Source organism: Natrix helvetica (genome assembly GCF_964273705.1).
Source record: "Natrix helvetica genome assembly, chromosome: 1".
In the NCBI taxonomy this organism is placed as follows: domain Eukaryota; kingdom Metazoa; phylum Chordata; class Lepidosauria; order Squamata; family Natricidae; genus Natrix; species Natrix helvetica.
The window spans coordinates 251,084,828-251,102,225 of NC_138548.1; the positions used below are offsets into that span (position 1 = coordinate 251,084,828).

The window sequence follows — 17,398 nt, forward strand, 5'->3', positions numbered from 1 at the left end:
CAGGCAGCAGCAATTTAAGGAAGGTTATCTTGATATGGGATTAGGTTCCCTCTTACATAACTTCATGCAGATATAGTCTCAACACAGATCAGAATAGCTTCTTAGATTTAGTGTTTTGAAATAAATCAGCAAGGGGTTTCAACTTTCTGTTCTTTAGGACAGGACCACATCAATGCATATTTTCTCCCCAAACAAGGTTCCAATTCTTGTGAGAGTACAAAATGTCATGATCTTTTAAGATTTGTGTATTCTCATGTCCAGGTATCACAAGATTGCAAAGGCTTCACGAGACCTTATAAAAGAGAAGATGGCAGATATGGTGGGCCCTGCATTATCAGTCCTAGTTTCCCTGTGGCCATTTAAAAAGTCTGAATCTGAGTACTGGGATCTCTGAATTATAAAACCTCTGATGTATATTTGTGGGCTTATGTCCCCAAGTTCCAAAGCCACCATTTTGGATCTTATTCATTTACCAAAACTGGAGTTCTAGAAGTCAACCCTTTGGACTGGATCTACTATTTCCTGCCATTAAATTTCAAGCTGTCATTTTAAATGACCAGTGCTGGTTTAATCAAGAGAATTTCCTTTGGTGCCATTCCCCATCATAGTTACACCCCTTTGTTCTGATAGTGAGAATACTTGCTGATGAGTGCCTTTAAAAACTGAAGGCTCCTAGATTGTTATTTCTACCAAGGATTTATTGCTCTTTGACATATGACTCCAATGAAGTTATTAATCAGGAGATGGAAGAGTCAAGTCGTTTATTGTCTGCAAGCGATAAAAGATAATCCTGAATACTGATGTCCTGGATAGTGATTAGGATAGAAGGATTTGGGAGGGAGGGAGAGGGAGAACAGCACTGTGGGTAAAGGTATGCAATTTCTGGTGATGATTACCTTCCAAGTAATTAGTTTTTAAATCAGGCAGACGTTTTGGGAGCCATTTTAATTATTTATGTTTTCTTTTACTCTTATTATTTATCATGGATTCTCACATACATGTATAGTGCAGCGCAATGGAACCGCTCATCCTGAACTGAGAACCATCTCCATCACCAGCTACCCTCTCTCAGAAATTTTTCCTCTCAGGATTTTCCTATAGGTAGTAGCCACAAAGTAGGACAGGAATTCTTTGGCCACATTTTCCTTATAATCTCTCCTTTGGGACTTCCATCAAGCTTCTCTATCTACATTCGCTTCTTACTTTCTCCCATTCATTATAGGCAGCAATCAGCAAATTGGGGGTCTCACGCCCCCCCCCTCCTCAAAGCTACTTTCCTTAAACATATGCTTAAATATTCCAGTCAAATCTCATGGCACTAAAACCACTTTTCATTTTGTGAAACTGCAGTTATAGAAGAAGAAGAAAGTGGGGAGCCGGGGGGGGGGGGGGGCAAGAAATGACTTGAACAAAGTTGTCCCAGGGGAGAAAAATGCATTTCTGCAAATGACTGGATTCTCATCCTGAATTTCACTTATTGGATTGCCTTGTGTGCGCTGTTCCCAGCATCTGCTCAAGTGTAATGCAAATACCATCTTTACACACATTTAATAGTTTTCCTGTACAGAATGTAATGTTCTGTGAAATTTCTGTTGGCTTTCTGTTGCTTGGATAGTTTACCCTGGTTTGCTTATTCAGTTTATAGAGAGCCACCTTCCTTCATGATTTTGAGAAAAGCAGTTTAAAATGTACTAAAAGTCAGCAGACCTTATACAGCCAGTACACAAAGCCCAGTGAGAGTATAAGCGATGGTGTGCTTTGAGACATTGTTCTCTAGTTTCAAGTCATCCATGAAGTTCAGTGGATGATTTTGGGCCAATCACTCTCGGCCCCATCCAGAGTATCATGATAGGAATAAAAGTTCCATTACCTTGAACTCTTTGAGAAAAGTTTGAATATTCATTCATTTTTCCTAGCGTCTCATTTCATCAGCTTCTGGTGGGTATGAGGAAAAGTTCAAAAAACACAGTGGCCTCATGTGGCTTTGAGTCTCAGAAAGAGTGCTGACAACTGGATTACTGTATATCAGTGATGGCGAACCTTTTCGGCACCGAGTGCCCAAACCGGAATCCGTGCCGGAGTGCCAGAAACCCGAAGACCAGCTGTGCAGTGCACACATGCCTGGTTTTTTGGCTGGTTTTGGGCGGTGTTGTTGGGTTGATTTTCGGCCCATTTTTCGGCTGTTTTTCAGGCTATTTTTGGGCCATTTTCAGGCCGTTTTTTGTTTTTCCACTGGAGTGCCAAAAAAAAAAGGCCTAAAATGGCCTGCAAAATGGCCTGAAAACAGCCTAAAATGGCGAAAAACAGACCAAAAATGGCCTAAAAACAGCGTGGAAATGGCCAAAAAGAGCCTAAAATGGCCTGAAAATGGCCAAAACCAGACCAAAAATGGCCTAAAAACGGCTTGCAAAATGGCCCAAAATGGCCTAAAACGGCAAAAAACAGCCTGAAAACAGCCCAGAAATGGGCCAGAAAACAGCAAAAAACAGCCTGGTTTTGGGGGGCATTTTTGGCTGTTTTCATGTTGGTTTCTGCCACTCCAGCAGCTGGCAATGGCATGCATGCCCACAGACTGGGCTCTGCACGCCACCTCTGGCACTCGTGCCATAGATTTGCCACCACAGGTATACAGGATGAAAGAAATATAAATCCTTTCATCCTCTTCCTTGTAGTCAGAACTGAAGAAGCTTCTCGGATGTCTTCAAAGAAAAACCAAGTCCAGATTTCGACCAACCATGACCTACAGTGATCGAAAATCTCCATTCAACTAACACAGCCTTTAAGTGATGATAATGAACATGTTTACAGTTCAAGGACAAATTATGAGAGCATGTGCTATTCTACAGCAACCAACATTTTCTTCCTTTCAATGTGGTTTAGGCCTCAAGACTTATGAGCAAGTGAGGTAGAGAGAAAGCAGGGATAGGTTTATTTTCATTGTACCAAAATGGCTACATTTCATGCCACAGCAGAACTCTACCTCTAGGCCTTGGCTAGAGCCGTCCCAAGCTTCCACAGTTCACATTTCCCTACAAGAGAAATTGCCGTGTTGATCACCAGAGCTAGCTTTTAAGAAAATACAAGGAATTCAGAATATAGCCACAAGAAATCTGTAGAGTTCAGTAGCCCATTAAAATAACTTGACCTGAATATATCTAGCACTAGGGGCTGAGCCTACAAACCAAGCTGTCAAAATGGATTAGCTAAAGTACTAGAGACTTAAACTCCTATATTGATCTTATTAAGGTTATTTTAGCAGGATTTGATGCCACTGACTGAAAAGCAATGTTAAGTTACTTTGTTCCTGGAAAAGCAATCATGTGACTTCATAAAAGACTTTGACTGCATGGCATAAACTTTCATGGACCAGCCTACTTTGCTGACATAGTGGGTGCTAACTCAGGAAAAAGCTCGCCACAATAAAACTGTCAAGATTTTAAATGTACCACAGGATCTTTTGCTGCTTGTATTAATCATGAAGGGATAAACACACTAATTGATGATTATTCCTGGAGTCATATTTGAATGGTTCAGCTCAAGTCAGCAAAAAAAATATTATTTTTTTACAGCATTGCAAATAAGACAATTGGGGACCAATGTTCCCTCTAATTTTTTTTCAATGTGAGCAGAAAAGTATAGTGTTTGAGAGGCACATTTTCATGCCTGAGCACCTGAATTTTTTTCACAGATGTCACGTAAGACAACAACGAAATCAGTATTATTTGAAACTCAAAGTTATGTTTCTTCAAGGTACCCACTTAATTAAAAGTGTTATATAATATCAGTATCACTTAACAACGCTCCTGCTTAGCAACCAAAATGTTGGCTCAGGAACTCTGGCATTTGAAGCACGCAAGTCTTAAAGCTGTCAAGTTACAAGACCCTTGCACCCCTAACCCTTTAGAAAAAAAACCAGGGGTCTTCAAACCTGACAGCTTTAAGACTTGTGGACTTCAACTCCCAGAATTCCTCCTCCAGTCATGTTGGCTCAGGAACTCTGGCATTGAAGTGTGCAAGTCTTAAAGCTGTCAAATTACAAGACCCTTGCACCCCTAACCCTTTAGAAAAAAAACTCAAAGGTCTTCAAACCTGACAGCTTTAAGACTTGTGGACTTCAACTCCCAGAATTCCTCCTCCAGTCATGTTGCAGCGACGTCATCTGCGTGGATCTGCTCCATCTTTGGTTTCTTCATCGTGGGCAGGGCTGCTGCTGAAGATGTCGACAAGCTGCCACCAGAATAACTGCTGCTACCTCCTCCTCCTCCAACAGCACCACCAGATTTGCACCTGAGCTGAGCGCCGCGTTACCCCTGCCCCCTCCTCCTCCGTGCTTTTGAGGAGCCATGAGGCTTTTTTTCCCCTGCTCCCCCCCACCTTCCTACTGGCTCCCGCAGCCTCATGGCTCCTCAAAAGCACGGCGGAGGAGGAGGGGGCAGGGGTAATGCAGCGCTGAGCTCAGGTGCTCTGAGCGGAGGGGAGGCACCGCTGCCATGCATGGAGATGCCGGCTGGAGCTTTGGCGGCTTCGCCTCAGCCGCAGCGCCGGGCGGCAAATCCGGCAGTGCTGTTAGAGGAGGAGGAGGTGGCAGCAGTTATTCCGGTGGCGGCAGGGGCTTTGGGGCTTCACAACTACCCTCAGTCACACAGTGCTCATCAAAGCAAGTCTGGGGAAGTCCTTTGCGGGCGGCCCGTTCTAGCTGCCTGCAAAGGACCTCCCCAGCTTCTGGAGCCTGTGGCAATAGAAGTCATTGCGTGGCAGTTGAAAACTGCTGCGTGGTGTTTTCTTGCCACGTGCGCGGCCGCGCAGCCACGCACCTTAGAGGGAACATTGTTGGGGACATCTTTTCTAAACTCTTCCTGTGGAGGACAAGGATACACAGAAATAGAGTGGGACATTACTGTGACAAGGCTCTGTTTTGGTAGCTTTATCATCTGGCTATCTTTTGAATTTAGCTGAGTTGGGTCTATGAACCCATCTGGATTGCAATTTTGGATTAGCTGTGATCTGTTAGTCAACCGTGGAATCATGGGATACGGAATTCAAAATCAGGCATGGCAGTTCAAGAGCATTTTGATTTTGAATAAAGTTATCTTTAAACTGGAATTGGATACTACGTAAAGCAGTGGTGGGATTCAAAATTTTTTAACAACCGGTTCTCTGCCCTAATGATTTCTTCCAACAACCAGTTCACGAAACTGCTCAGAAAGTTAACAACCGGTTTTCCTGAAGTGGTGCGAACTGGCTGAATCCCACCACTGATGTAAAGTAAATAAACAGTTGGATGGTTTATATCTGTGCAGTGAGGAGAATCTTCTTCTGATCTTCCTGAGAGTCAAGATACTTTATTCAAATATATGCTCTGTACCCATGTATAACATATAAAGCACTTCCAGCTTTCTCTTCAGTTAAGATATAATTTCTTAACTGTCCTCCTTTAAAGACTGACTTTTTTCTTTCTTTTTTTCTGGACAGCCACTTGTCTGGAATGGTCTAGGCATCCTCTACTTGAGCAGAGGGTTGGATTAGAAGCCCTCCAAGGTCTCTTCCAACTCTGTTATTCCGTTACCATACCGTGGCTGTACATCCTGAACTAACGTATGTAGAAGTGTTGGGAGAAAATAGGATTACATATATACTCTTTGAGCCCAACCTCCCCATCACCCCAAAAAGCCTCATCTGATTATTTCCATTTGAAACATTTATTTTTGGAAATACATATTAAACACTATTATTATACAAAACAGGGCTAAATTTATCATAATGCATACTGTTCTCAAAAAGGCCATTTTTAATCATTTGGGTGAACTTTTTTGGTTTTACTCAGTAGACCCTCCTCCAAACATACAATATAAAAGGAGAAAGCTGTTTTAATCCTGCTTTTGCTAGCTGAAAAATACTGGCAAACATGGTATGATACAACAACTACTTTTAATTTTTGTTTCACTGAAATGCATGGAAATGGGGTGTGGAGACTTTCTCCGTTTCTTAGTTATCCGTTTCATAAACACTTGAAATATAGATATTTATATATATTTTTAGATAATGCACAATTTTAATTTTGCTAAAATATAGCAAGTCAGCAAGTAAAAAAAATATTTTTCCTCAGCTTAACACAGCTCAGTAAAGTTTTTCCATTTTTCTTCTCTTTTGGCTTGGGAGGGGCAACTTAAACTTAAAAAGGGTAGTTTAGATTGACTGGCAATACCAGATGTGTAACAGCCTCAGAGCAAAGAGTACTTGAAGACATATTCACCATGAGCAGAAATGACAAACAGACAAGAATCACATCTCCTGACAGTTTGGATTGAGTGGGGGGGAGGGACTTCTGCCCTGGGCAGGAAGGACGCAGTAATGGATCACAAGAGGTCTGGGTGGAAGACGACTTTATATGCTTAGAAGACCTGCATGAAGATGTGTTCATCTGCTGGCATCCTACATCTGCTTTTGATGTCTTATCCTGAGGCATTTCTGCCTGTTAAGAATGGCCACATGGGTGCCCAAATGAGCAAGAGGAAATCAGAGCATTTAATGTTGAAGGAAGTCAAGAATCAATACATAGGCTGTTCTTTTCAGAGCGTTCCACAAGAGGGCAGTATTGCTTTCTGGTTTCAAAAAGGAGCAATTAGGCCTGAACAGCATGTGGTCCTTCAGAGCTGGCTCTTTTGAGTCTGGGTTCAAACACTATAATGCTATAACCTATGGACTTCTTGCTTAATCATAAATACTGGCTAAAGCCTGGATCAGATTAGCATTCAGTTCTCACCCCACATTTATTGTTATGGAGAAATTGTCTCAAAGGAAAACATTTCCCCCATTAGGAATACAGACATCCCTCTACTGCCTAAGGACTGGTTGGAGAATGTCAATGAATTCTATATTGAATGAACTTTCTCAGTAACTTTCAGCATACAAGATGTGAGAGATTTTTATACAGCCTTTTGTCAACGATTGCAAAGTCAGGTGCAATGGGTTGGATATTCAACTTAATGGTTAAAATTTGGAGTCATGAAAGTCAATAAATCTGGATGGTGCCAAGCCAGAAAAAAAAAATGTGGCTTTTCAGACTGAGATGAACCTCCCGGATGATATGACTTGGGATGCACATCTGGGATGCTTTTAAACGTAAGTAAAAAGATTAGACTCAAAAACTGAACACTGACATAATTTAGCCTATCCGGATGTCTTCGGTGTTTTGAAGGGGAGAAAAAGCAGCTAAGCTCAACAAACAATATTAATTATTGGGGTCTTCAAAGCATAGGAACTTCCACCATAGGAAAGCTTACACCAAAAGTGCTTGAACAGAAGAAGTCTAAATCAAATGTATGATGAACCCCTTCACTTCTGGAAAGTCAAAAGGTTTTGGGGTTTCAGGCCTGATGAAGGCAGAGATGGGGTGAGGAGGATAAAACAAAGGAGCCTTCTTAAAGTTAGGATGATCTATGTTTCCAAAAGGTGGCTTACTCTTAAAATAGAGTTGCCATATTATACCATAGTAGATCATCACTTTTTATTGAGTCTACTGGCTCTCTCTCTACTATTGTTGTCATTTTAAGGGAAGGGGGGAAGAAATAAGGCATGCTGGAGTAAGAAATGTTTAGTGCTGTATAATATTGTGCCATGCAACCATCATACATTTTTCTACCCACTCTACCATGTCTTTGAAAATGTACCTAGTCATAACAAATTTCATCTGAAATGGATGGAGTTAAGATACATAAAGCAAAACAAAAAACAAAAAACCACCCACCCACACTGGAAATAAAACAGAAACAACTCCCTGTTCTTTCCAAGGTTTCAAAAACAATAAACTTTGGCACTAGATGAACCAAGTGGCTTGCAAAAGATTTGTATGGGTCCGAGGCACTGAAGCAGAAAAAGAAGAAATGGACTTTTCTTTAATTATCTTCTACTCATAGTGAAGAAGATGATCCTGTAGCGCTTTCATCCAGTCTATTTGCTAAAGAAAGCTGCCCTGTTCAGATCTGATTTTGCTCCTTTCAACATTGTTCTGATATGCTATTGCTTAATTGGGAACAGAAGCTGCATGGAGACGGTAAGAAATGCATAGCACCCTCTTTTCTTATTAACATAGCTATGCTTCATATTTACTAGATTGGCACAATACTAGCAATCATTTCAAATAATTGGGCCAACGATACTTGGCTTAAACGATAGCAGAGGAATCTATGAAAAAGACCTCTTGATTCCCGATTAACAGAAAAAGAAAATTTCAATCATTGCTCATCTCTGTTTCAGGAAACTCGAATTACTGTATTTGTTTGAGAATCTCTTCCTTAGCTCCAAGGAAGGAACATGGACCAGTCCTGGTCAACAACCTATGCTAAAGTGGTCACCATTCTATCAAAACTCAAGAAAAGCCCCACCTGTTGAGTTCATCCTGAAGCTGCTGTCCCTATAACAATTCATTACTATATCCTAAAAGGAAGGACAGGAGAGATGGTTTCACATCACAGAGACTGGGAAAGAGCAAGATACGATGTTTGTTATGGAAAGCACTGTTATTTGGTCAATTAACATCAGCAGCCTGGATACCACTGGCAAAGAGGAGGAGGAAAGGACAATGGCACCAGCAAAGGATTTCTAGGATCGTGTTTTAAAGAAAGTAGGGGGGGACGACAGGGGAGGGGCAACTACAGAGCATTACATTTCATTGGCCACCAGTTCCTCCTTGTCAACCACACCATTGGACAGTGCATTCTGGCTTTCGTTTAAACGCTTAACTCTGTAGGCTTCGAAATGGATGCTGCTAGTAATATCCTTGATGTTCTGCATGTGTGTCCTAGGAAAAAGAGAAGAGAATATATTTTTAAAAAAATAAAGGAAAAGAAGAGATCTTCAGGTCCAAAGTTGGAGGTAAAGCCAATGTTATACAGGAATGTAAAAGATTATCTATAATGCAATAATAAAAAGCATATCTTTTACCATACCCACATTTGAATCTTGCCATTTTCAGGAGATAAGAAAATTAGATGCATTAAATTTTCATGTATCTTAAAACTGACAAGATTGCAATACATTGACAAATGGGGGTCTAATACTTTTGCAAATTTTGACTTGTTCACACACCATATTTCAAATCACGATTTAAGCAAGGTTTATTGAATGGGTAGCAGGCCATAAGGCATGGATGGCATCAGATACAGAAACAGGCAGACCACGTATGCAAAACCAAGTCCAACTACCGTATCTTGAGTGACATGCACCATCTCCAACGTCGGTAGGAACAAAACCAGACTGGAGGGTCTCTGATGTATCTATGGAATGGTGCAATCTTCCCCACCGTCCCAGTCTTAAAAGTAATATTGCCTTGAAGCATCCAAATTGCCTTTTAGGAAATTGGCACCAACCTGATCAGGAGATCTCTCAAGTAAGCAAACTCGCAGTGTGTTGTGTTCTCAACTGTCAATGCAGAAGAAGGAAAACAATCAATTAGCATAAACTCTCGCCTGCTAAATCCCAGAGCAAAGACAGGGTTCAAAACGCCATTCACTTCATAAAGAATCTGCAGCACTAAGCAGATCCCTAATTCTAATAGAATGGAACAGCTGGAAGGATTTCTTTCATATGGTCCAATTATATTGTCTTATGAGTGACTGTACCCCGTTTTCCCGAAAATAAGACTTCCCTGCCCAATTGAAGTTTTGAGCGAATGCGCTAAAATAACCCCTTCCCTGAAAATAAGCCCTCCTTGAAAATATTGCAGTACAGCAGCAGGCATGAGGTGACCACGTTAAAAATTAATAAGACTTCCCCCAAAATAAGGCCAAGTGTGTATTTCTTTTTGGGGTCAAAAGAAAATAAGGCCCTGTCTTATTTTCGGGGAAACATGGTACCTCTCGCTATTCCTCTGGATGACATGTTTCCAAAATCACTTTAATCTCAGACTTTGGCCTTCCAACGCCCTTGCTAATTTCATGAGATGCAAGAACTGGCCACAAGATGGAAGCACAAGGCTTAAAATACCCCCCCCTTTTTTTTCCCAATTAAAAAGTGCTTTATTTCAGTGCCAGGTTGCTTGTCCATTTCAGTCCTCTGACGTAGGAAAGTCTCTTTTTTGCAGTTCAACTTTTAACCCTTGGGACACCTTCACAGGATTTTAAAAATAAACCTACAAACCTCATAGTAGGGGCCGTATATGCTGGCATAGAAATGCCAAAAGTATTTACAGCAATAATTGTTGGAAAAGCTTCTGCCATTCCTGATCAGCTAAACAGGCTCAGATATGTTTAGCAAACATGCTTATGCAACCCTGTCCTTTCAAAACTGTTTCAAGACGGAAGATGGAAGATTATGATGACCTCAAAAGTTTTAAGGAGAATTAAAACACAGCTAGTCCTTGAGTTACAACTGTAATGGAGCCTGTCCATCAGGGTCGTAACTTGTGATGCTCATAAAATGTGTCCCTCATGTTACTGACCTGATTTTTATTTTTGCACTGGTTGTTAAGCAAATCAAAGGTTTGTTATGGACACGGTTTTGCTGAAAAAATGGAAGTAAATATTGATTTTGGGCAAAACAATTGTAAAATGCAAGTCACATGACCACAGGAGGCAGCAGGGGCTTCTGGGCTGCAGTCACATGACTGTGTGGGATCCATGTAAATCCACTGGAACTTCGAATGGTTGCTAAGTAATTGTTGACTACCTATATACTTTTCTACTCTACATAATGCCATAACAGAATCACAATCCAGTTCAAGGAAGTAATAAAACACATAGTACAAAAAAAAAAAAAAAAGGCTAAAGCTCTTTGTCTCCATTGCTTGAGTCTCAGTAAGGGGAGATTCCAGATTTGTTTGTATTAGCTGCTACAGAAAATAGGATAACTGTAATAATGTTTACTGTCAATAATGAGAGAGGTAAGGGATGCTACTCCGAAACATCTTCTTCAACTCATTTCCACAGCTCAACTCTACAGCTGCCAGTTTTAATATATTAACATTTAGAATTAAATCCTACTTATGCGTGGCTAATAGTCTGCATGGAACTTCCCTGTATGGAAGGAGGGGTCTCTGCCATGGAAAGTTGGCAATTTAAAATTCAGCAGAAGGGAAACAGAGGAAGGGAAGAGGGGTGATGGAAAGAATGAATCTGGGGTTGTTGAATCTGTTGCATGTGCTTAAGATCATATGGCAGCCTTCTCATAAAATGCAATGAGGGAGAGAGAAGAAAGAAGGGAGAAATGATTGGAAGAAAAGGTATCACCCATATACCCTGGGAAACCACTGCAACCCCTATTCTTTCAATAATTATGCTTGCTATTCTGCTCGCTCTTTAAAGCAGTATTTATGGAATCTTTCACGGCATAACTGTGTTCTCCTTTGAATGCAAAAAAATATATTATAACTTGGTTTTCAATTGCTAAGATCTAGCCAACAGAATGGATATAATTGTTTACATACACCCAGAATGATTGCCAGTTGCAGCTAACATATGTTGATCCACGCTACAATCCACAAGTAAAGGTAAAGGTTTCTCTCACACATATGTGCTAATTATTCCTGACTCTAGGGGGCAGTGCTCATCTCTGTTTCAAAGCTGAAGAGCCAACACTGTCTGAAGACGTCTCCGTGGTCATGTGGCTGGCATGACTAAAGGCCGAAGGCACACAGAACATTGTTACCTTCCCACCAAAGGTGGCAGCTATTTCTCTACTTGCAATTTTACATGCTTTCAAACTGCTAGGTTGGCAGAAGCTGGGATAAGTAACGGGAGCTCACTCTGTTACGTGGTTTTACGGATTCGAACCGCGGAACAACCGACCTTTCTGATCATTAAGCTCAGTGTCTTAGCCACTGAGCCACTGCGTCCCTTAAGTATCTTTCCTCTAATCTCCAAAGGCTGCTGCTACTGCTCAGTGATCAATCACGGGAAAACTTCCTGAGTTCAGAAAGTCTCAGGATGCTGTTTTATTTCAACACTGACATGAAGCCATTTTCCTTCAATAGTTTTGGGCCAGGCTGGGATTCTGGAAATCTCCCCTTTTGCATTTGTATTTCTTCAACATCCAAAAGCTGAGAATTTGGGTGGAGATATAGAATTAAAAGTGAGGTAGTGGAGCTTTCTGATGAAGCAACAAATCAAAGTTGTTTTCTCCTATTCTGACAATTCTTAATCCCTTTTCAAGCCATCATTGAGCAACCTAACCCACAAAATATGACTCTTATTCTGCCCAGCAGAGGGCAGCAGAGCATATAGTCTTGCAAAAAGGGATGCACACATTGCCACATCTTCGCACAATCAAGATGTTACTTTAGCAAATGGAAAGACACAATAATGGCAAGGAAACAATAAACAGGAATTCTTACCTTCGATTGTGCCCCATTTTGTTTTCCTTCCCAGAATTCGTCTTCCATTAATCTGGTATTCTTGGTCACTGCCCACCACAGCAAATGGAATCATTTCCTACAGTGAAATGTTAGGGTCAGAATGGAGGGTGAAAAACATCTGGCAACTTTTTATTGCATTAAACAAATAAAGCAAATATCTTTATGTCCCTCCCCTCCCACTTTATTTTTGAGACTTCTTAGTTTTGGTCCAGTCTTTCTACAAAAATTGTCCTACATCTGGGGATTAACAAAAGCTCAGTGTCAAATTAAATATAAAGCGGTTTTATTTCAAGAAACTAACCTTTTTTTTTTGTGAAGCACTGACGAGAGATGGTAAATTCAGAGAAAAACCTCTTATTTTCCAAGGATTAACAATATGTCTAATTAACAATTAGACTGCTAATCAGAACCAGGCATTGTGGATAAATTAATGCAGTCATTTTTCACCTGCAGTAGCTCACCATCTAATTTAAAGTCACGTTTTGTTTTTAATTTGATATTTATTTGTATAGTTTATTCCCAATCATATATTGGGAAGTTGTAGAACACTCTGAGTCAGCTGATCGGGGTAGTCCTAAATGTCATGTAAATAAATAAATCAATAAAACTTGTCTGAAAGAAAACTTAAGATGATCCCCAAATGTAGAGGGCAGAGGAAATGGCCATGAAGGACAGGAGGAAGAACCTCTACCAAGTCAGGTCAAGAATGTTATGTGAGTAAGCATCTTAGAAAAAACCCTTCCCAGTTCACCCAAAATAAAAGAAAGGAGGGAGGGAGAGGGGAAACACATTGTAGCTTTACAATACAAGTAGTACTCATCTACATGACATTGATTTGCTAGTCTGATCTGCCCTGGAGGGCTGACATCCTCTCAACCAAAATTGTGAACATGTCTTCTAAGTTCTTCCCTGATGCTCACTTTAGCGTGTTTCAATGCACCCCTAATTGAAAGATCCCTTAAATCAACATCAATATCAAACATAAGGAAATAGACCAACTCGCAGATTTTTAAGAGTGATTCAGAAATCGAATAGACAGAAATAATTAAATACCATTGAGAAGAATTCTTGGATCCTGAAAATCTGCTGTAAATCTCTGACCACAAACAAAATGTATATTAAAAGAGATCTACACACTTACTCTAAATTTTTCATTTATTAATCTGTCTTCAGAATCCTCATCAAACTGTTTCTGGGGATATACATCTATGCCATTAGCAAGGAGATCTGCTGTAATCTAAGAAAAAGGAAAAACACTGAACATAATAAGACTGTGAATAGGCAGCTATACCAGTAAAAGATTCTTATTGACCGAGCTATACAAAAAGAAATGTCATTGACCTTCATATCTGGTCACATTCTTATCACCCACAGTGAACCTGGAAAGGCAATTTTGCTGAAGTTAAGAAGGTGTGAAATTTAAACAATGTTTAAATAGCCTGGGATATTGAATACACTGCCAGCCAAGAAAGAGATACAAACTGGAGTAAATACACTAACCAGTCAAGCATGATCATTTGTGAATACAGTTAACTAGACAAACACTGGAAAGAAACACACAATATTCATACAGCTCTCAGTACGCCTCTTGGATTTAGGTTGTTTAAAGCAGCTCCGGACAGTCCTTGTGCACTGAGATGATAGTACACTGTGGTTTTTAAGCCATCTGCTCAAAAACATCAAGTGTTGGGAAGCTGGTCACAAGACTCAACTTTCTCCCTTCAATTACAGACAAACTGTTATTCATTTGTAGGCTGGTCCAAAATGGGAGTAACTTCCTTTAGGCTGTCAAGTCAATGGGCAAAATACTGAAGATCAGCCAAGTTATTTTTGGCATCTGTGGCAGAACCAGCGGCCATCTTTCTTTCCATGTTCATAAGGGCAATGCAACAATTAAACAAGTCAGAAGCCCTTTAACAGCACTGAACAACATAACCATTAATGATAGGGTCAGAACAAAGCAAATAAAGACAGTCAGGATGGTTAACTTCACAGGGTGAGAGCAGAGCAGAGATATATCCCTTCAAACAGGGCTGGGTATGCGGCTGGTACAATTAAGCAATGAGAATTGCTACCAACTATTCTTGAGTCACATGTATTAAGTTCGTCCTTTCAGAGCAATGACAATAACGAGCCTGTTTTTAAAATTCACCTGCAGCAAGATTTGCAAAATGGAAGGAGCCATTGAGTCTATTTCCCCACCCTGAAGAGCGAGCAAGGTGAGAGAAACACATTATAGGGCTTGGAAATTGATGAAGTCCTTTCCTCTTATTAGACAAGATTGCTCTGAACTGTGGGCCAAGGACTGGGCTGGGCCTCTGGGATGGTGTGGAAGCAAAAAAGGAAGAGGCTCAGAAAAATCAGGAAGGGCCTTGTCCTGTCCCATCCCATCCTGCTTACCCTTTGCTTGAAGGCGTCTCTCTCCTCCAGGGTTAACGTGTCTGCTTTGGCGATGACAGGCACAATGTTAACTACTTTGCTCAAGCGTCTCATGAATTCAATGTCAAGCGGCCGGAGGCTGAAAACAAGATAGAGAAGAGATTTCTTAAATGAGACCAGGAAAGTGGAAACCTTCTGGGCTTCAGAAATGTCAGAAAGAAATGGCTCCCTCCTCCATAGGGTACTTCAAAAGTGAGTTTGTGTGTGTGTGTGTGTGAAAAGTCAACAAGCAGATTTCAATGTGAACACAGCCATTCCTGTCTCTGATCCTTCCACTCAATATAGTCAGACCAAGGTCTCACAAAGTCATGGAGATGCCTAAGGAAAAGCTGCCATCAGTGTGAGAGCAAGTAGTTCATGTTCATCAAGAATTGGCACCCGAGGGCAGGCTGCCTAGAACACTGAAATAATATTATCTTGATTAAAAAAAAATATCCTGGCAGCAATTGTTTGGTAAATGTCTTCAATCCCATTTTAAAGTTGTCCACATCAGAAGCAGAGCAATATACTGCTAACTCTCTCAGCCTAATTCATTGCAGCAATTTAACAAGGGAAATCAAACTCAACTCAACTCTTTAGAGTAAAAAAAAAAGGCAAACAAATACAATTTTAGCTTCCTATGTCTCCTTGTAACTCAGGACATATCTGCATTCTGTGAATATGTCTATGCATACAAAATGTATACAAAGCTTACATTGCATAAATACCAGCAAAAATAGAATGCAGACAGCTCTTCTTTGGTTTCTGTTGTGACTTTTAAAGTGTGGTTCCCTGCTCAAAAATCAGATACAGAAATGCACACAATTGCATGCAAAAGCAATTCTTAAAAATGCTTTTAATGTTTGCAAATGTACATGGAATCGAATATAAGAGATATGGTTGAATAAAATATGGAAAACTGACAAACCCAAAGCAATTCTTAGTTTGCAGTAATCTAGGCCTAGTGAAAAGGGAGCTTAACTTCTGGCTAGAAGGGTTATGCTATTTTCTTCGAAGCAATAGACTTGCCTTCTGGTGGATGGCAGGTCCAAGTCCCATGTGTTTCTTCTTCCCTCACAAAACAGAACAACATATACATTTTACTTAGCTGCTCCCCCATTCCTTCATTTGTTTTTATTTCTTGTTAAGGTTGGGATTTGTTTGTTTCTTTTCTTAGTCTTCAAGGCTTCTGCAAGTGACCAGCTAATTTTGGTCAAGGGAGAAAAGGTTGCTGTGTTCAACTAGGCCTTGAGGCTATTAAATTATGTTCTACTAGATTAGATTAGAGCCATGGTGGCGCAGTGGTCAGAATGCAGTATTGCAGGCTAATTCTGCCGACTGCCAGCAGTTCGATTCTGCAAACCACTTAGAGAAGCTGTAAAGCACCATGAAGCGTTATATAAGCTTAAGTGTTAAGTGCTGTTGCTATTAGGATACATTTTATACAAGAGAAATCAGGGGAGGCTATGTGGTTGGAAAAAACAGGCATATTGTGACAATATATTCCAGAGAAGTAGCCGGCGGAGGAGAAAAAGAAAAAACAATTTGTTCTAGTGATTAAGGTGTCAAGCTTGAAACCTGGAGACCCTGAGTTCTAGTTCCTCCTTAGACATGAAAGCCAGCTGTGTATTTTGGACCAATCACTCTCAGCTCAACCCACCCATAGGGTTGTTGTGGTGGGGAAAAGAGGAGGAGTATATTTACTGTCTGGAGTAATTTATAAAAATAATAGGAGGGATAAAAAAATCTTTAATAATAAGTTTAATAATTAAACGTTCTGACTTCAGTCCATATCGCAGACGGAGAAAGATGGAGCCAATTTCTCATGGAAATCACTTACCTTTTACAAAGAATGCTTTTAAAAGCTTTGATAGGCTTAAAGTTCCAAGTTAGCTGTGTTTGGCTTTAATTAACTGAAGAGCAGCTATTCTGCCAAGTGGTTTCCCAGTATTTCATATTATAACAATTGCTTTCTCTCCTGAGAACCATGTTCTGAAAGGTGGGTTGTAAATCTCCCCAGTAAAATAAATAACTAAAATGTTAGTGAAGCTCCTATTTGCATTCTGCTACCTAGGATAGAGCTTCCAGCCCAACTGCTGTGATCGATAAGGAAAGCTGTGGGTATCCTGATTGATTCCAGCATTAATCACCGTGATATCTAGAAAATATATATTAAGACGCACTCTCTTGCGACACAAAACACTCCTGGTTAAGCTGATCACTGGCTCTTTAAGAACATGCCGGAGTCCTGCCTAAGGATGCAGCCTTCATTTCTTCCCACGTTAACATGCTACATTCACGAATGAAGGCAAATATATATGTCCCAGGATAATGTTGCAGGATCCAATCTGGGTCAGTCACTGGGACCACTGCACCGCCATGGTGGTGCAGTGGTTAGAGTGTAGTGCTGCAGGCCACTTCTGCTGACTGCCGGCTGCCTGCAAATTTGGCAGTTCAAATCCCACCAGGCTCAAGGTTGACTCAGCCTTTCATTCTTCCAAAGTGGGTAAAATGAGGATCCAAATTGTTGGGGGCAATAGGCTGGCTCTGTAAACCGCTTAGAGAGGGCTGGGAAAGTGGTATATAAGTCTAAGTGCTATTGCTATTTTGTCTTCTGAGCTTTCAGACTCG

The 17,398-nt window shown here is 40.6% G+C and overlaps 1 protein-coding gene across 10 annotated transcripts in view; it reads right to left on the reverse strand.

The window, feature by feature from the left end:
• Positions 1-5,909: 5,909 nt before the first annotated feature.
• Positions 5,910-17,398, reverse strand: part of SEPTIN9 (septin 9) — a 302,626-nt gene continuing 291,137 nt past the window's right edge. For all 10 annotated transcript variants that reach the window (XM_081937930.1, XM_081937932.1, XM_081937934.1 and 7 more), the window contains 5 exons: positions 14,750-14,867; positions 13,491-13,586; positions 12,329-12,425; positions 9,369-9,420; positions 5,910-8,800 (listed from right to left, as the gene is read on the reverse strand). In XM_081937930.1, coding sequence (XP_081794056.1) covers positions 8,662-8,800; positions 9,369-9,420; positions 12,329-12,425; positions 13,491-13,586; positions 14,750-14,867 — 502 coding nt within the window. In that variant the 3' untranslated portion in view covers positions 5,910-8,661. The remainder of the gene's footprint in view (positions 8,801-9,368; positions 9,421-12,328; positions 12,426-13,490; positions 13,587-14,749; positions 14,868-17,398) is intronic.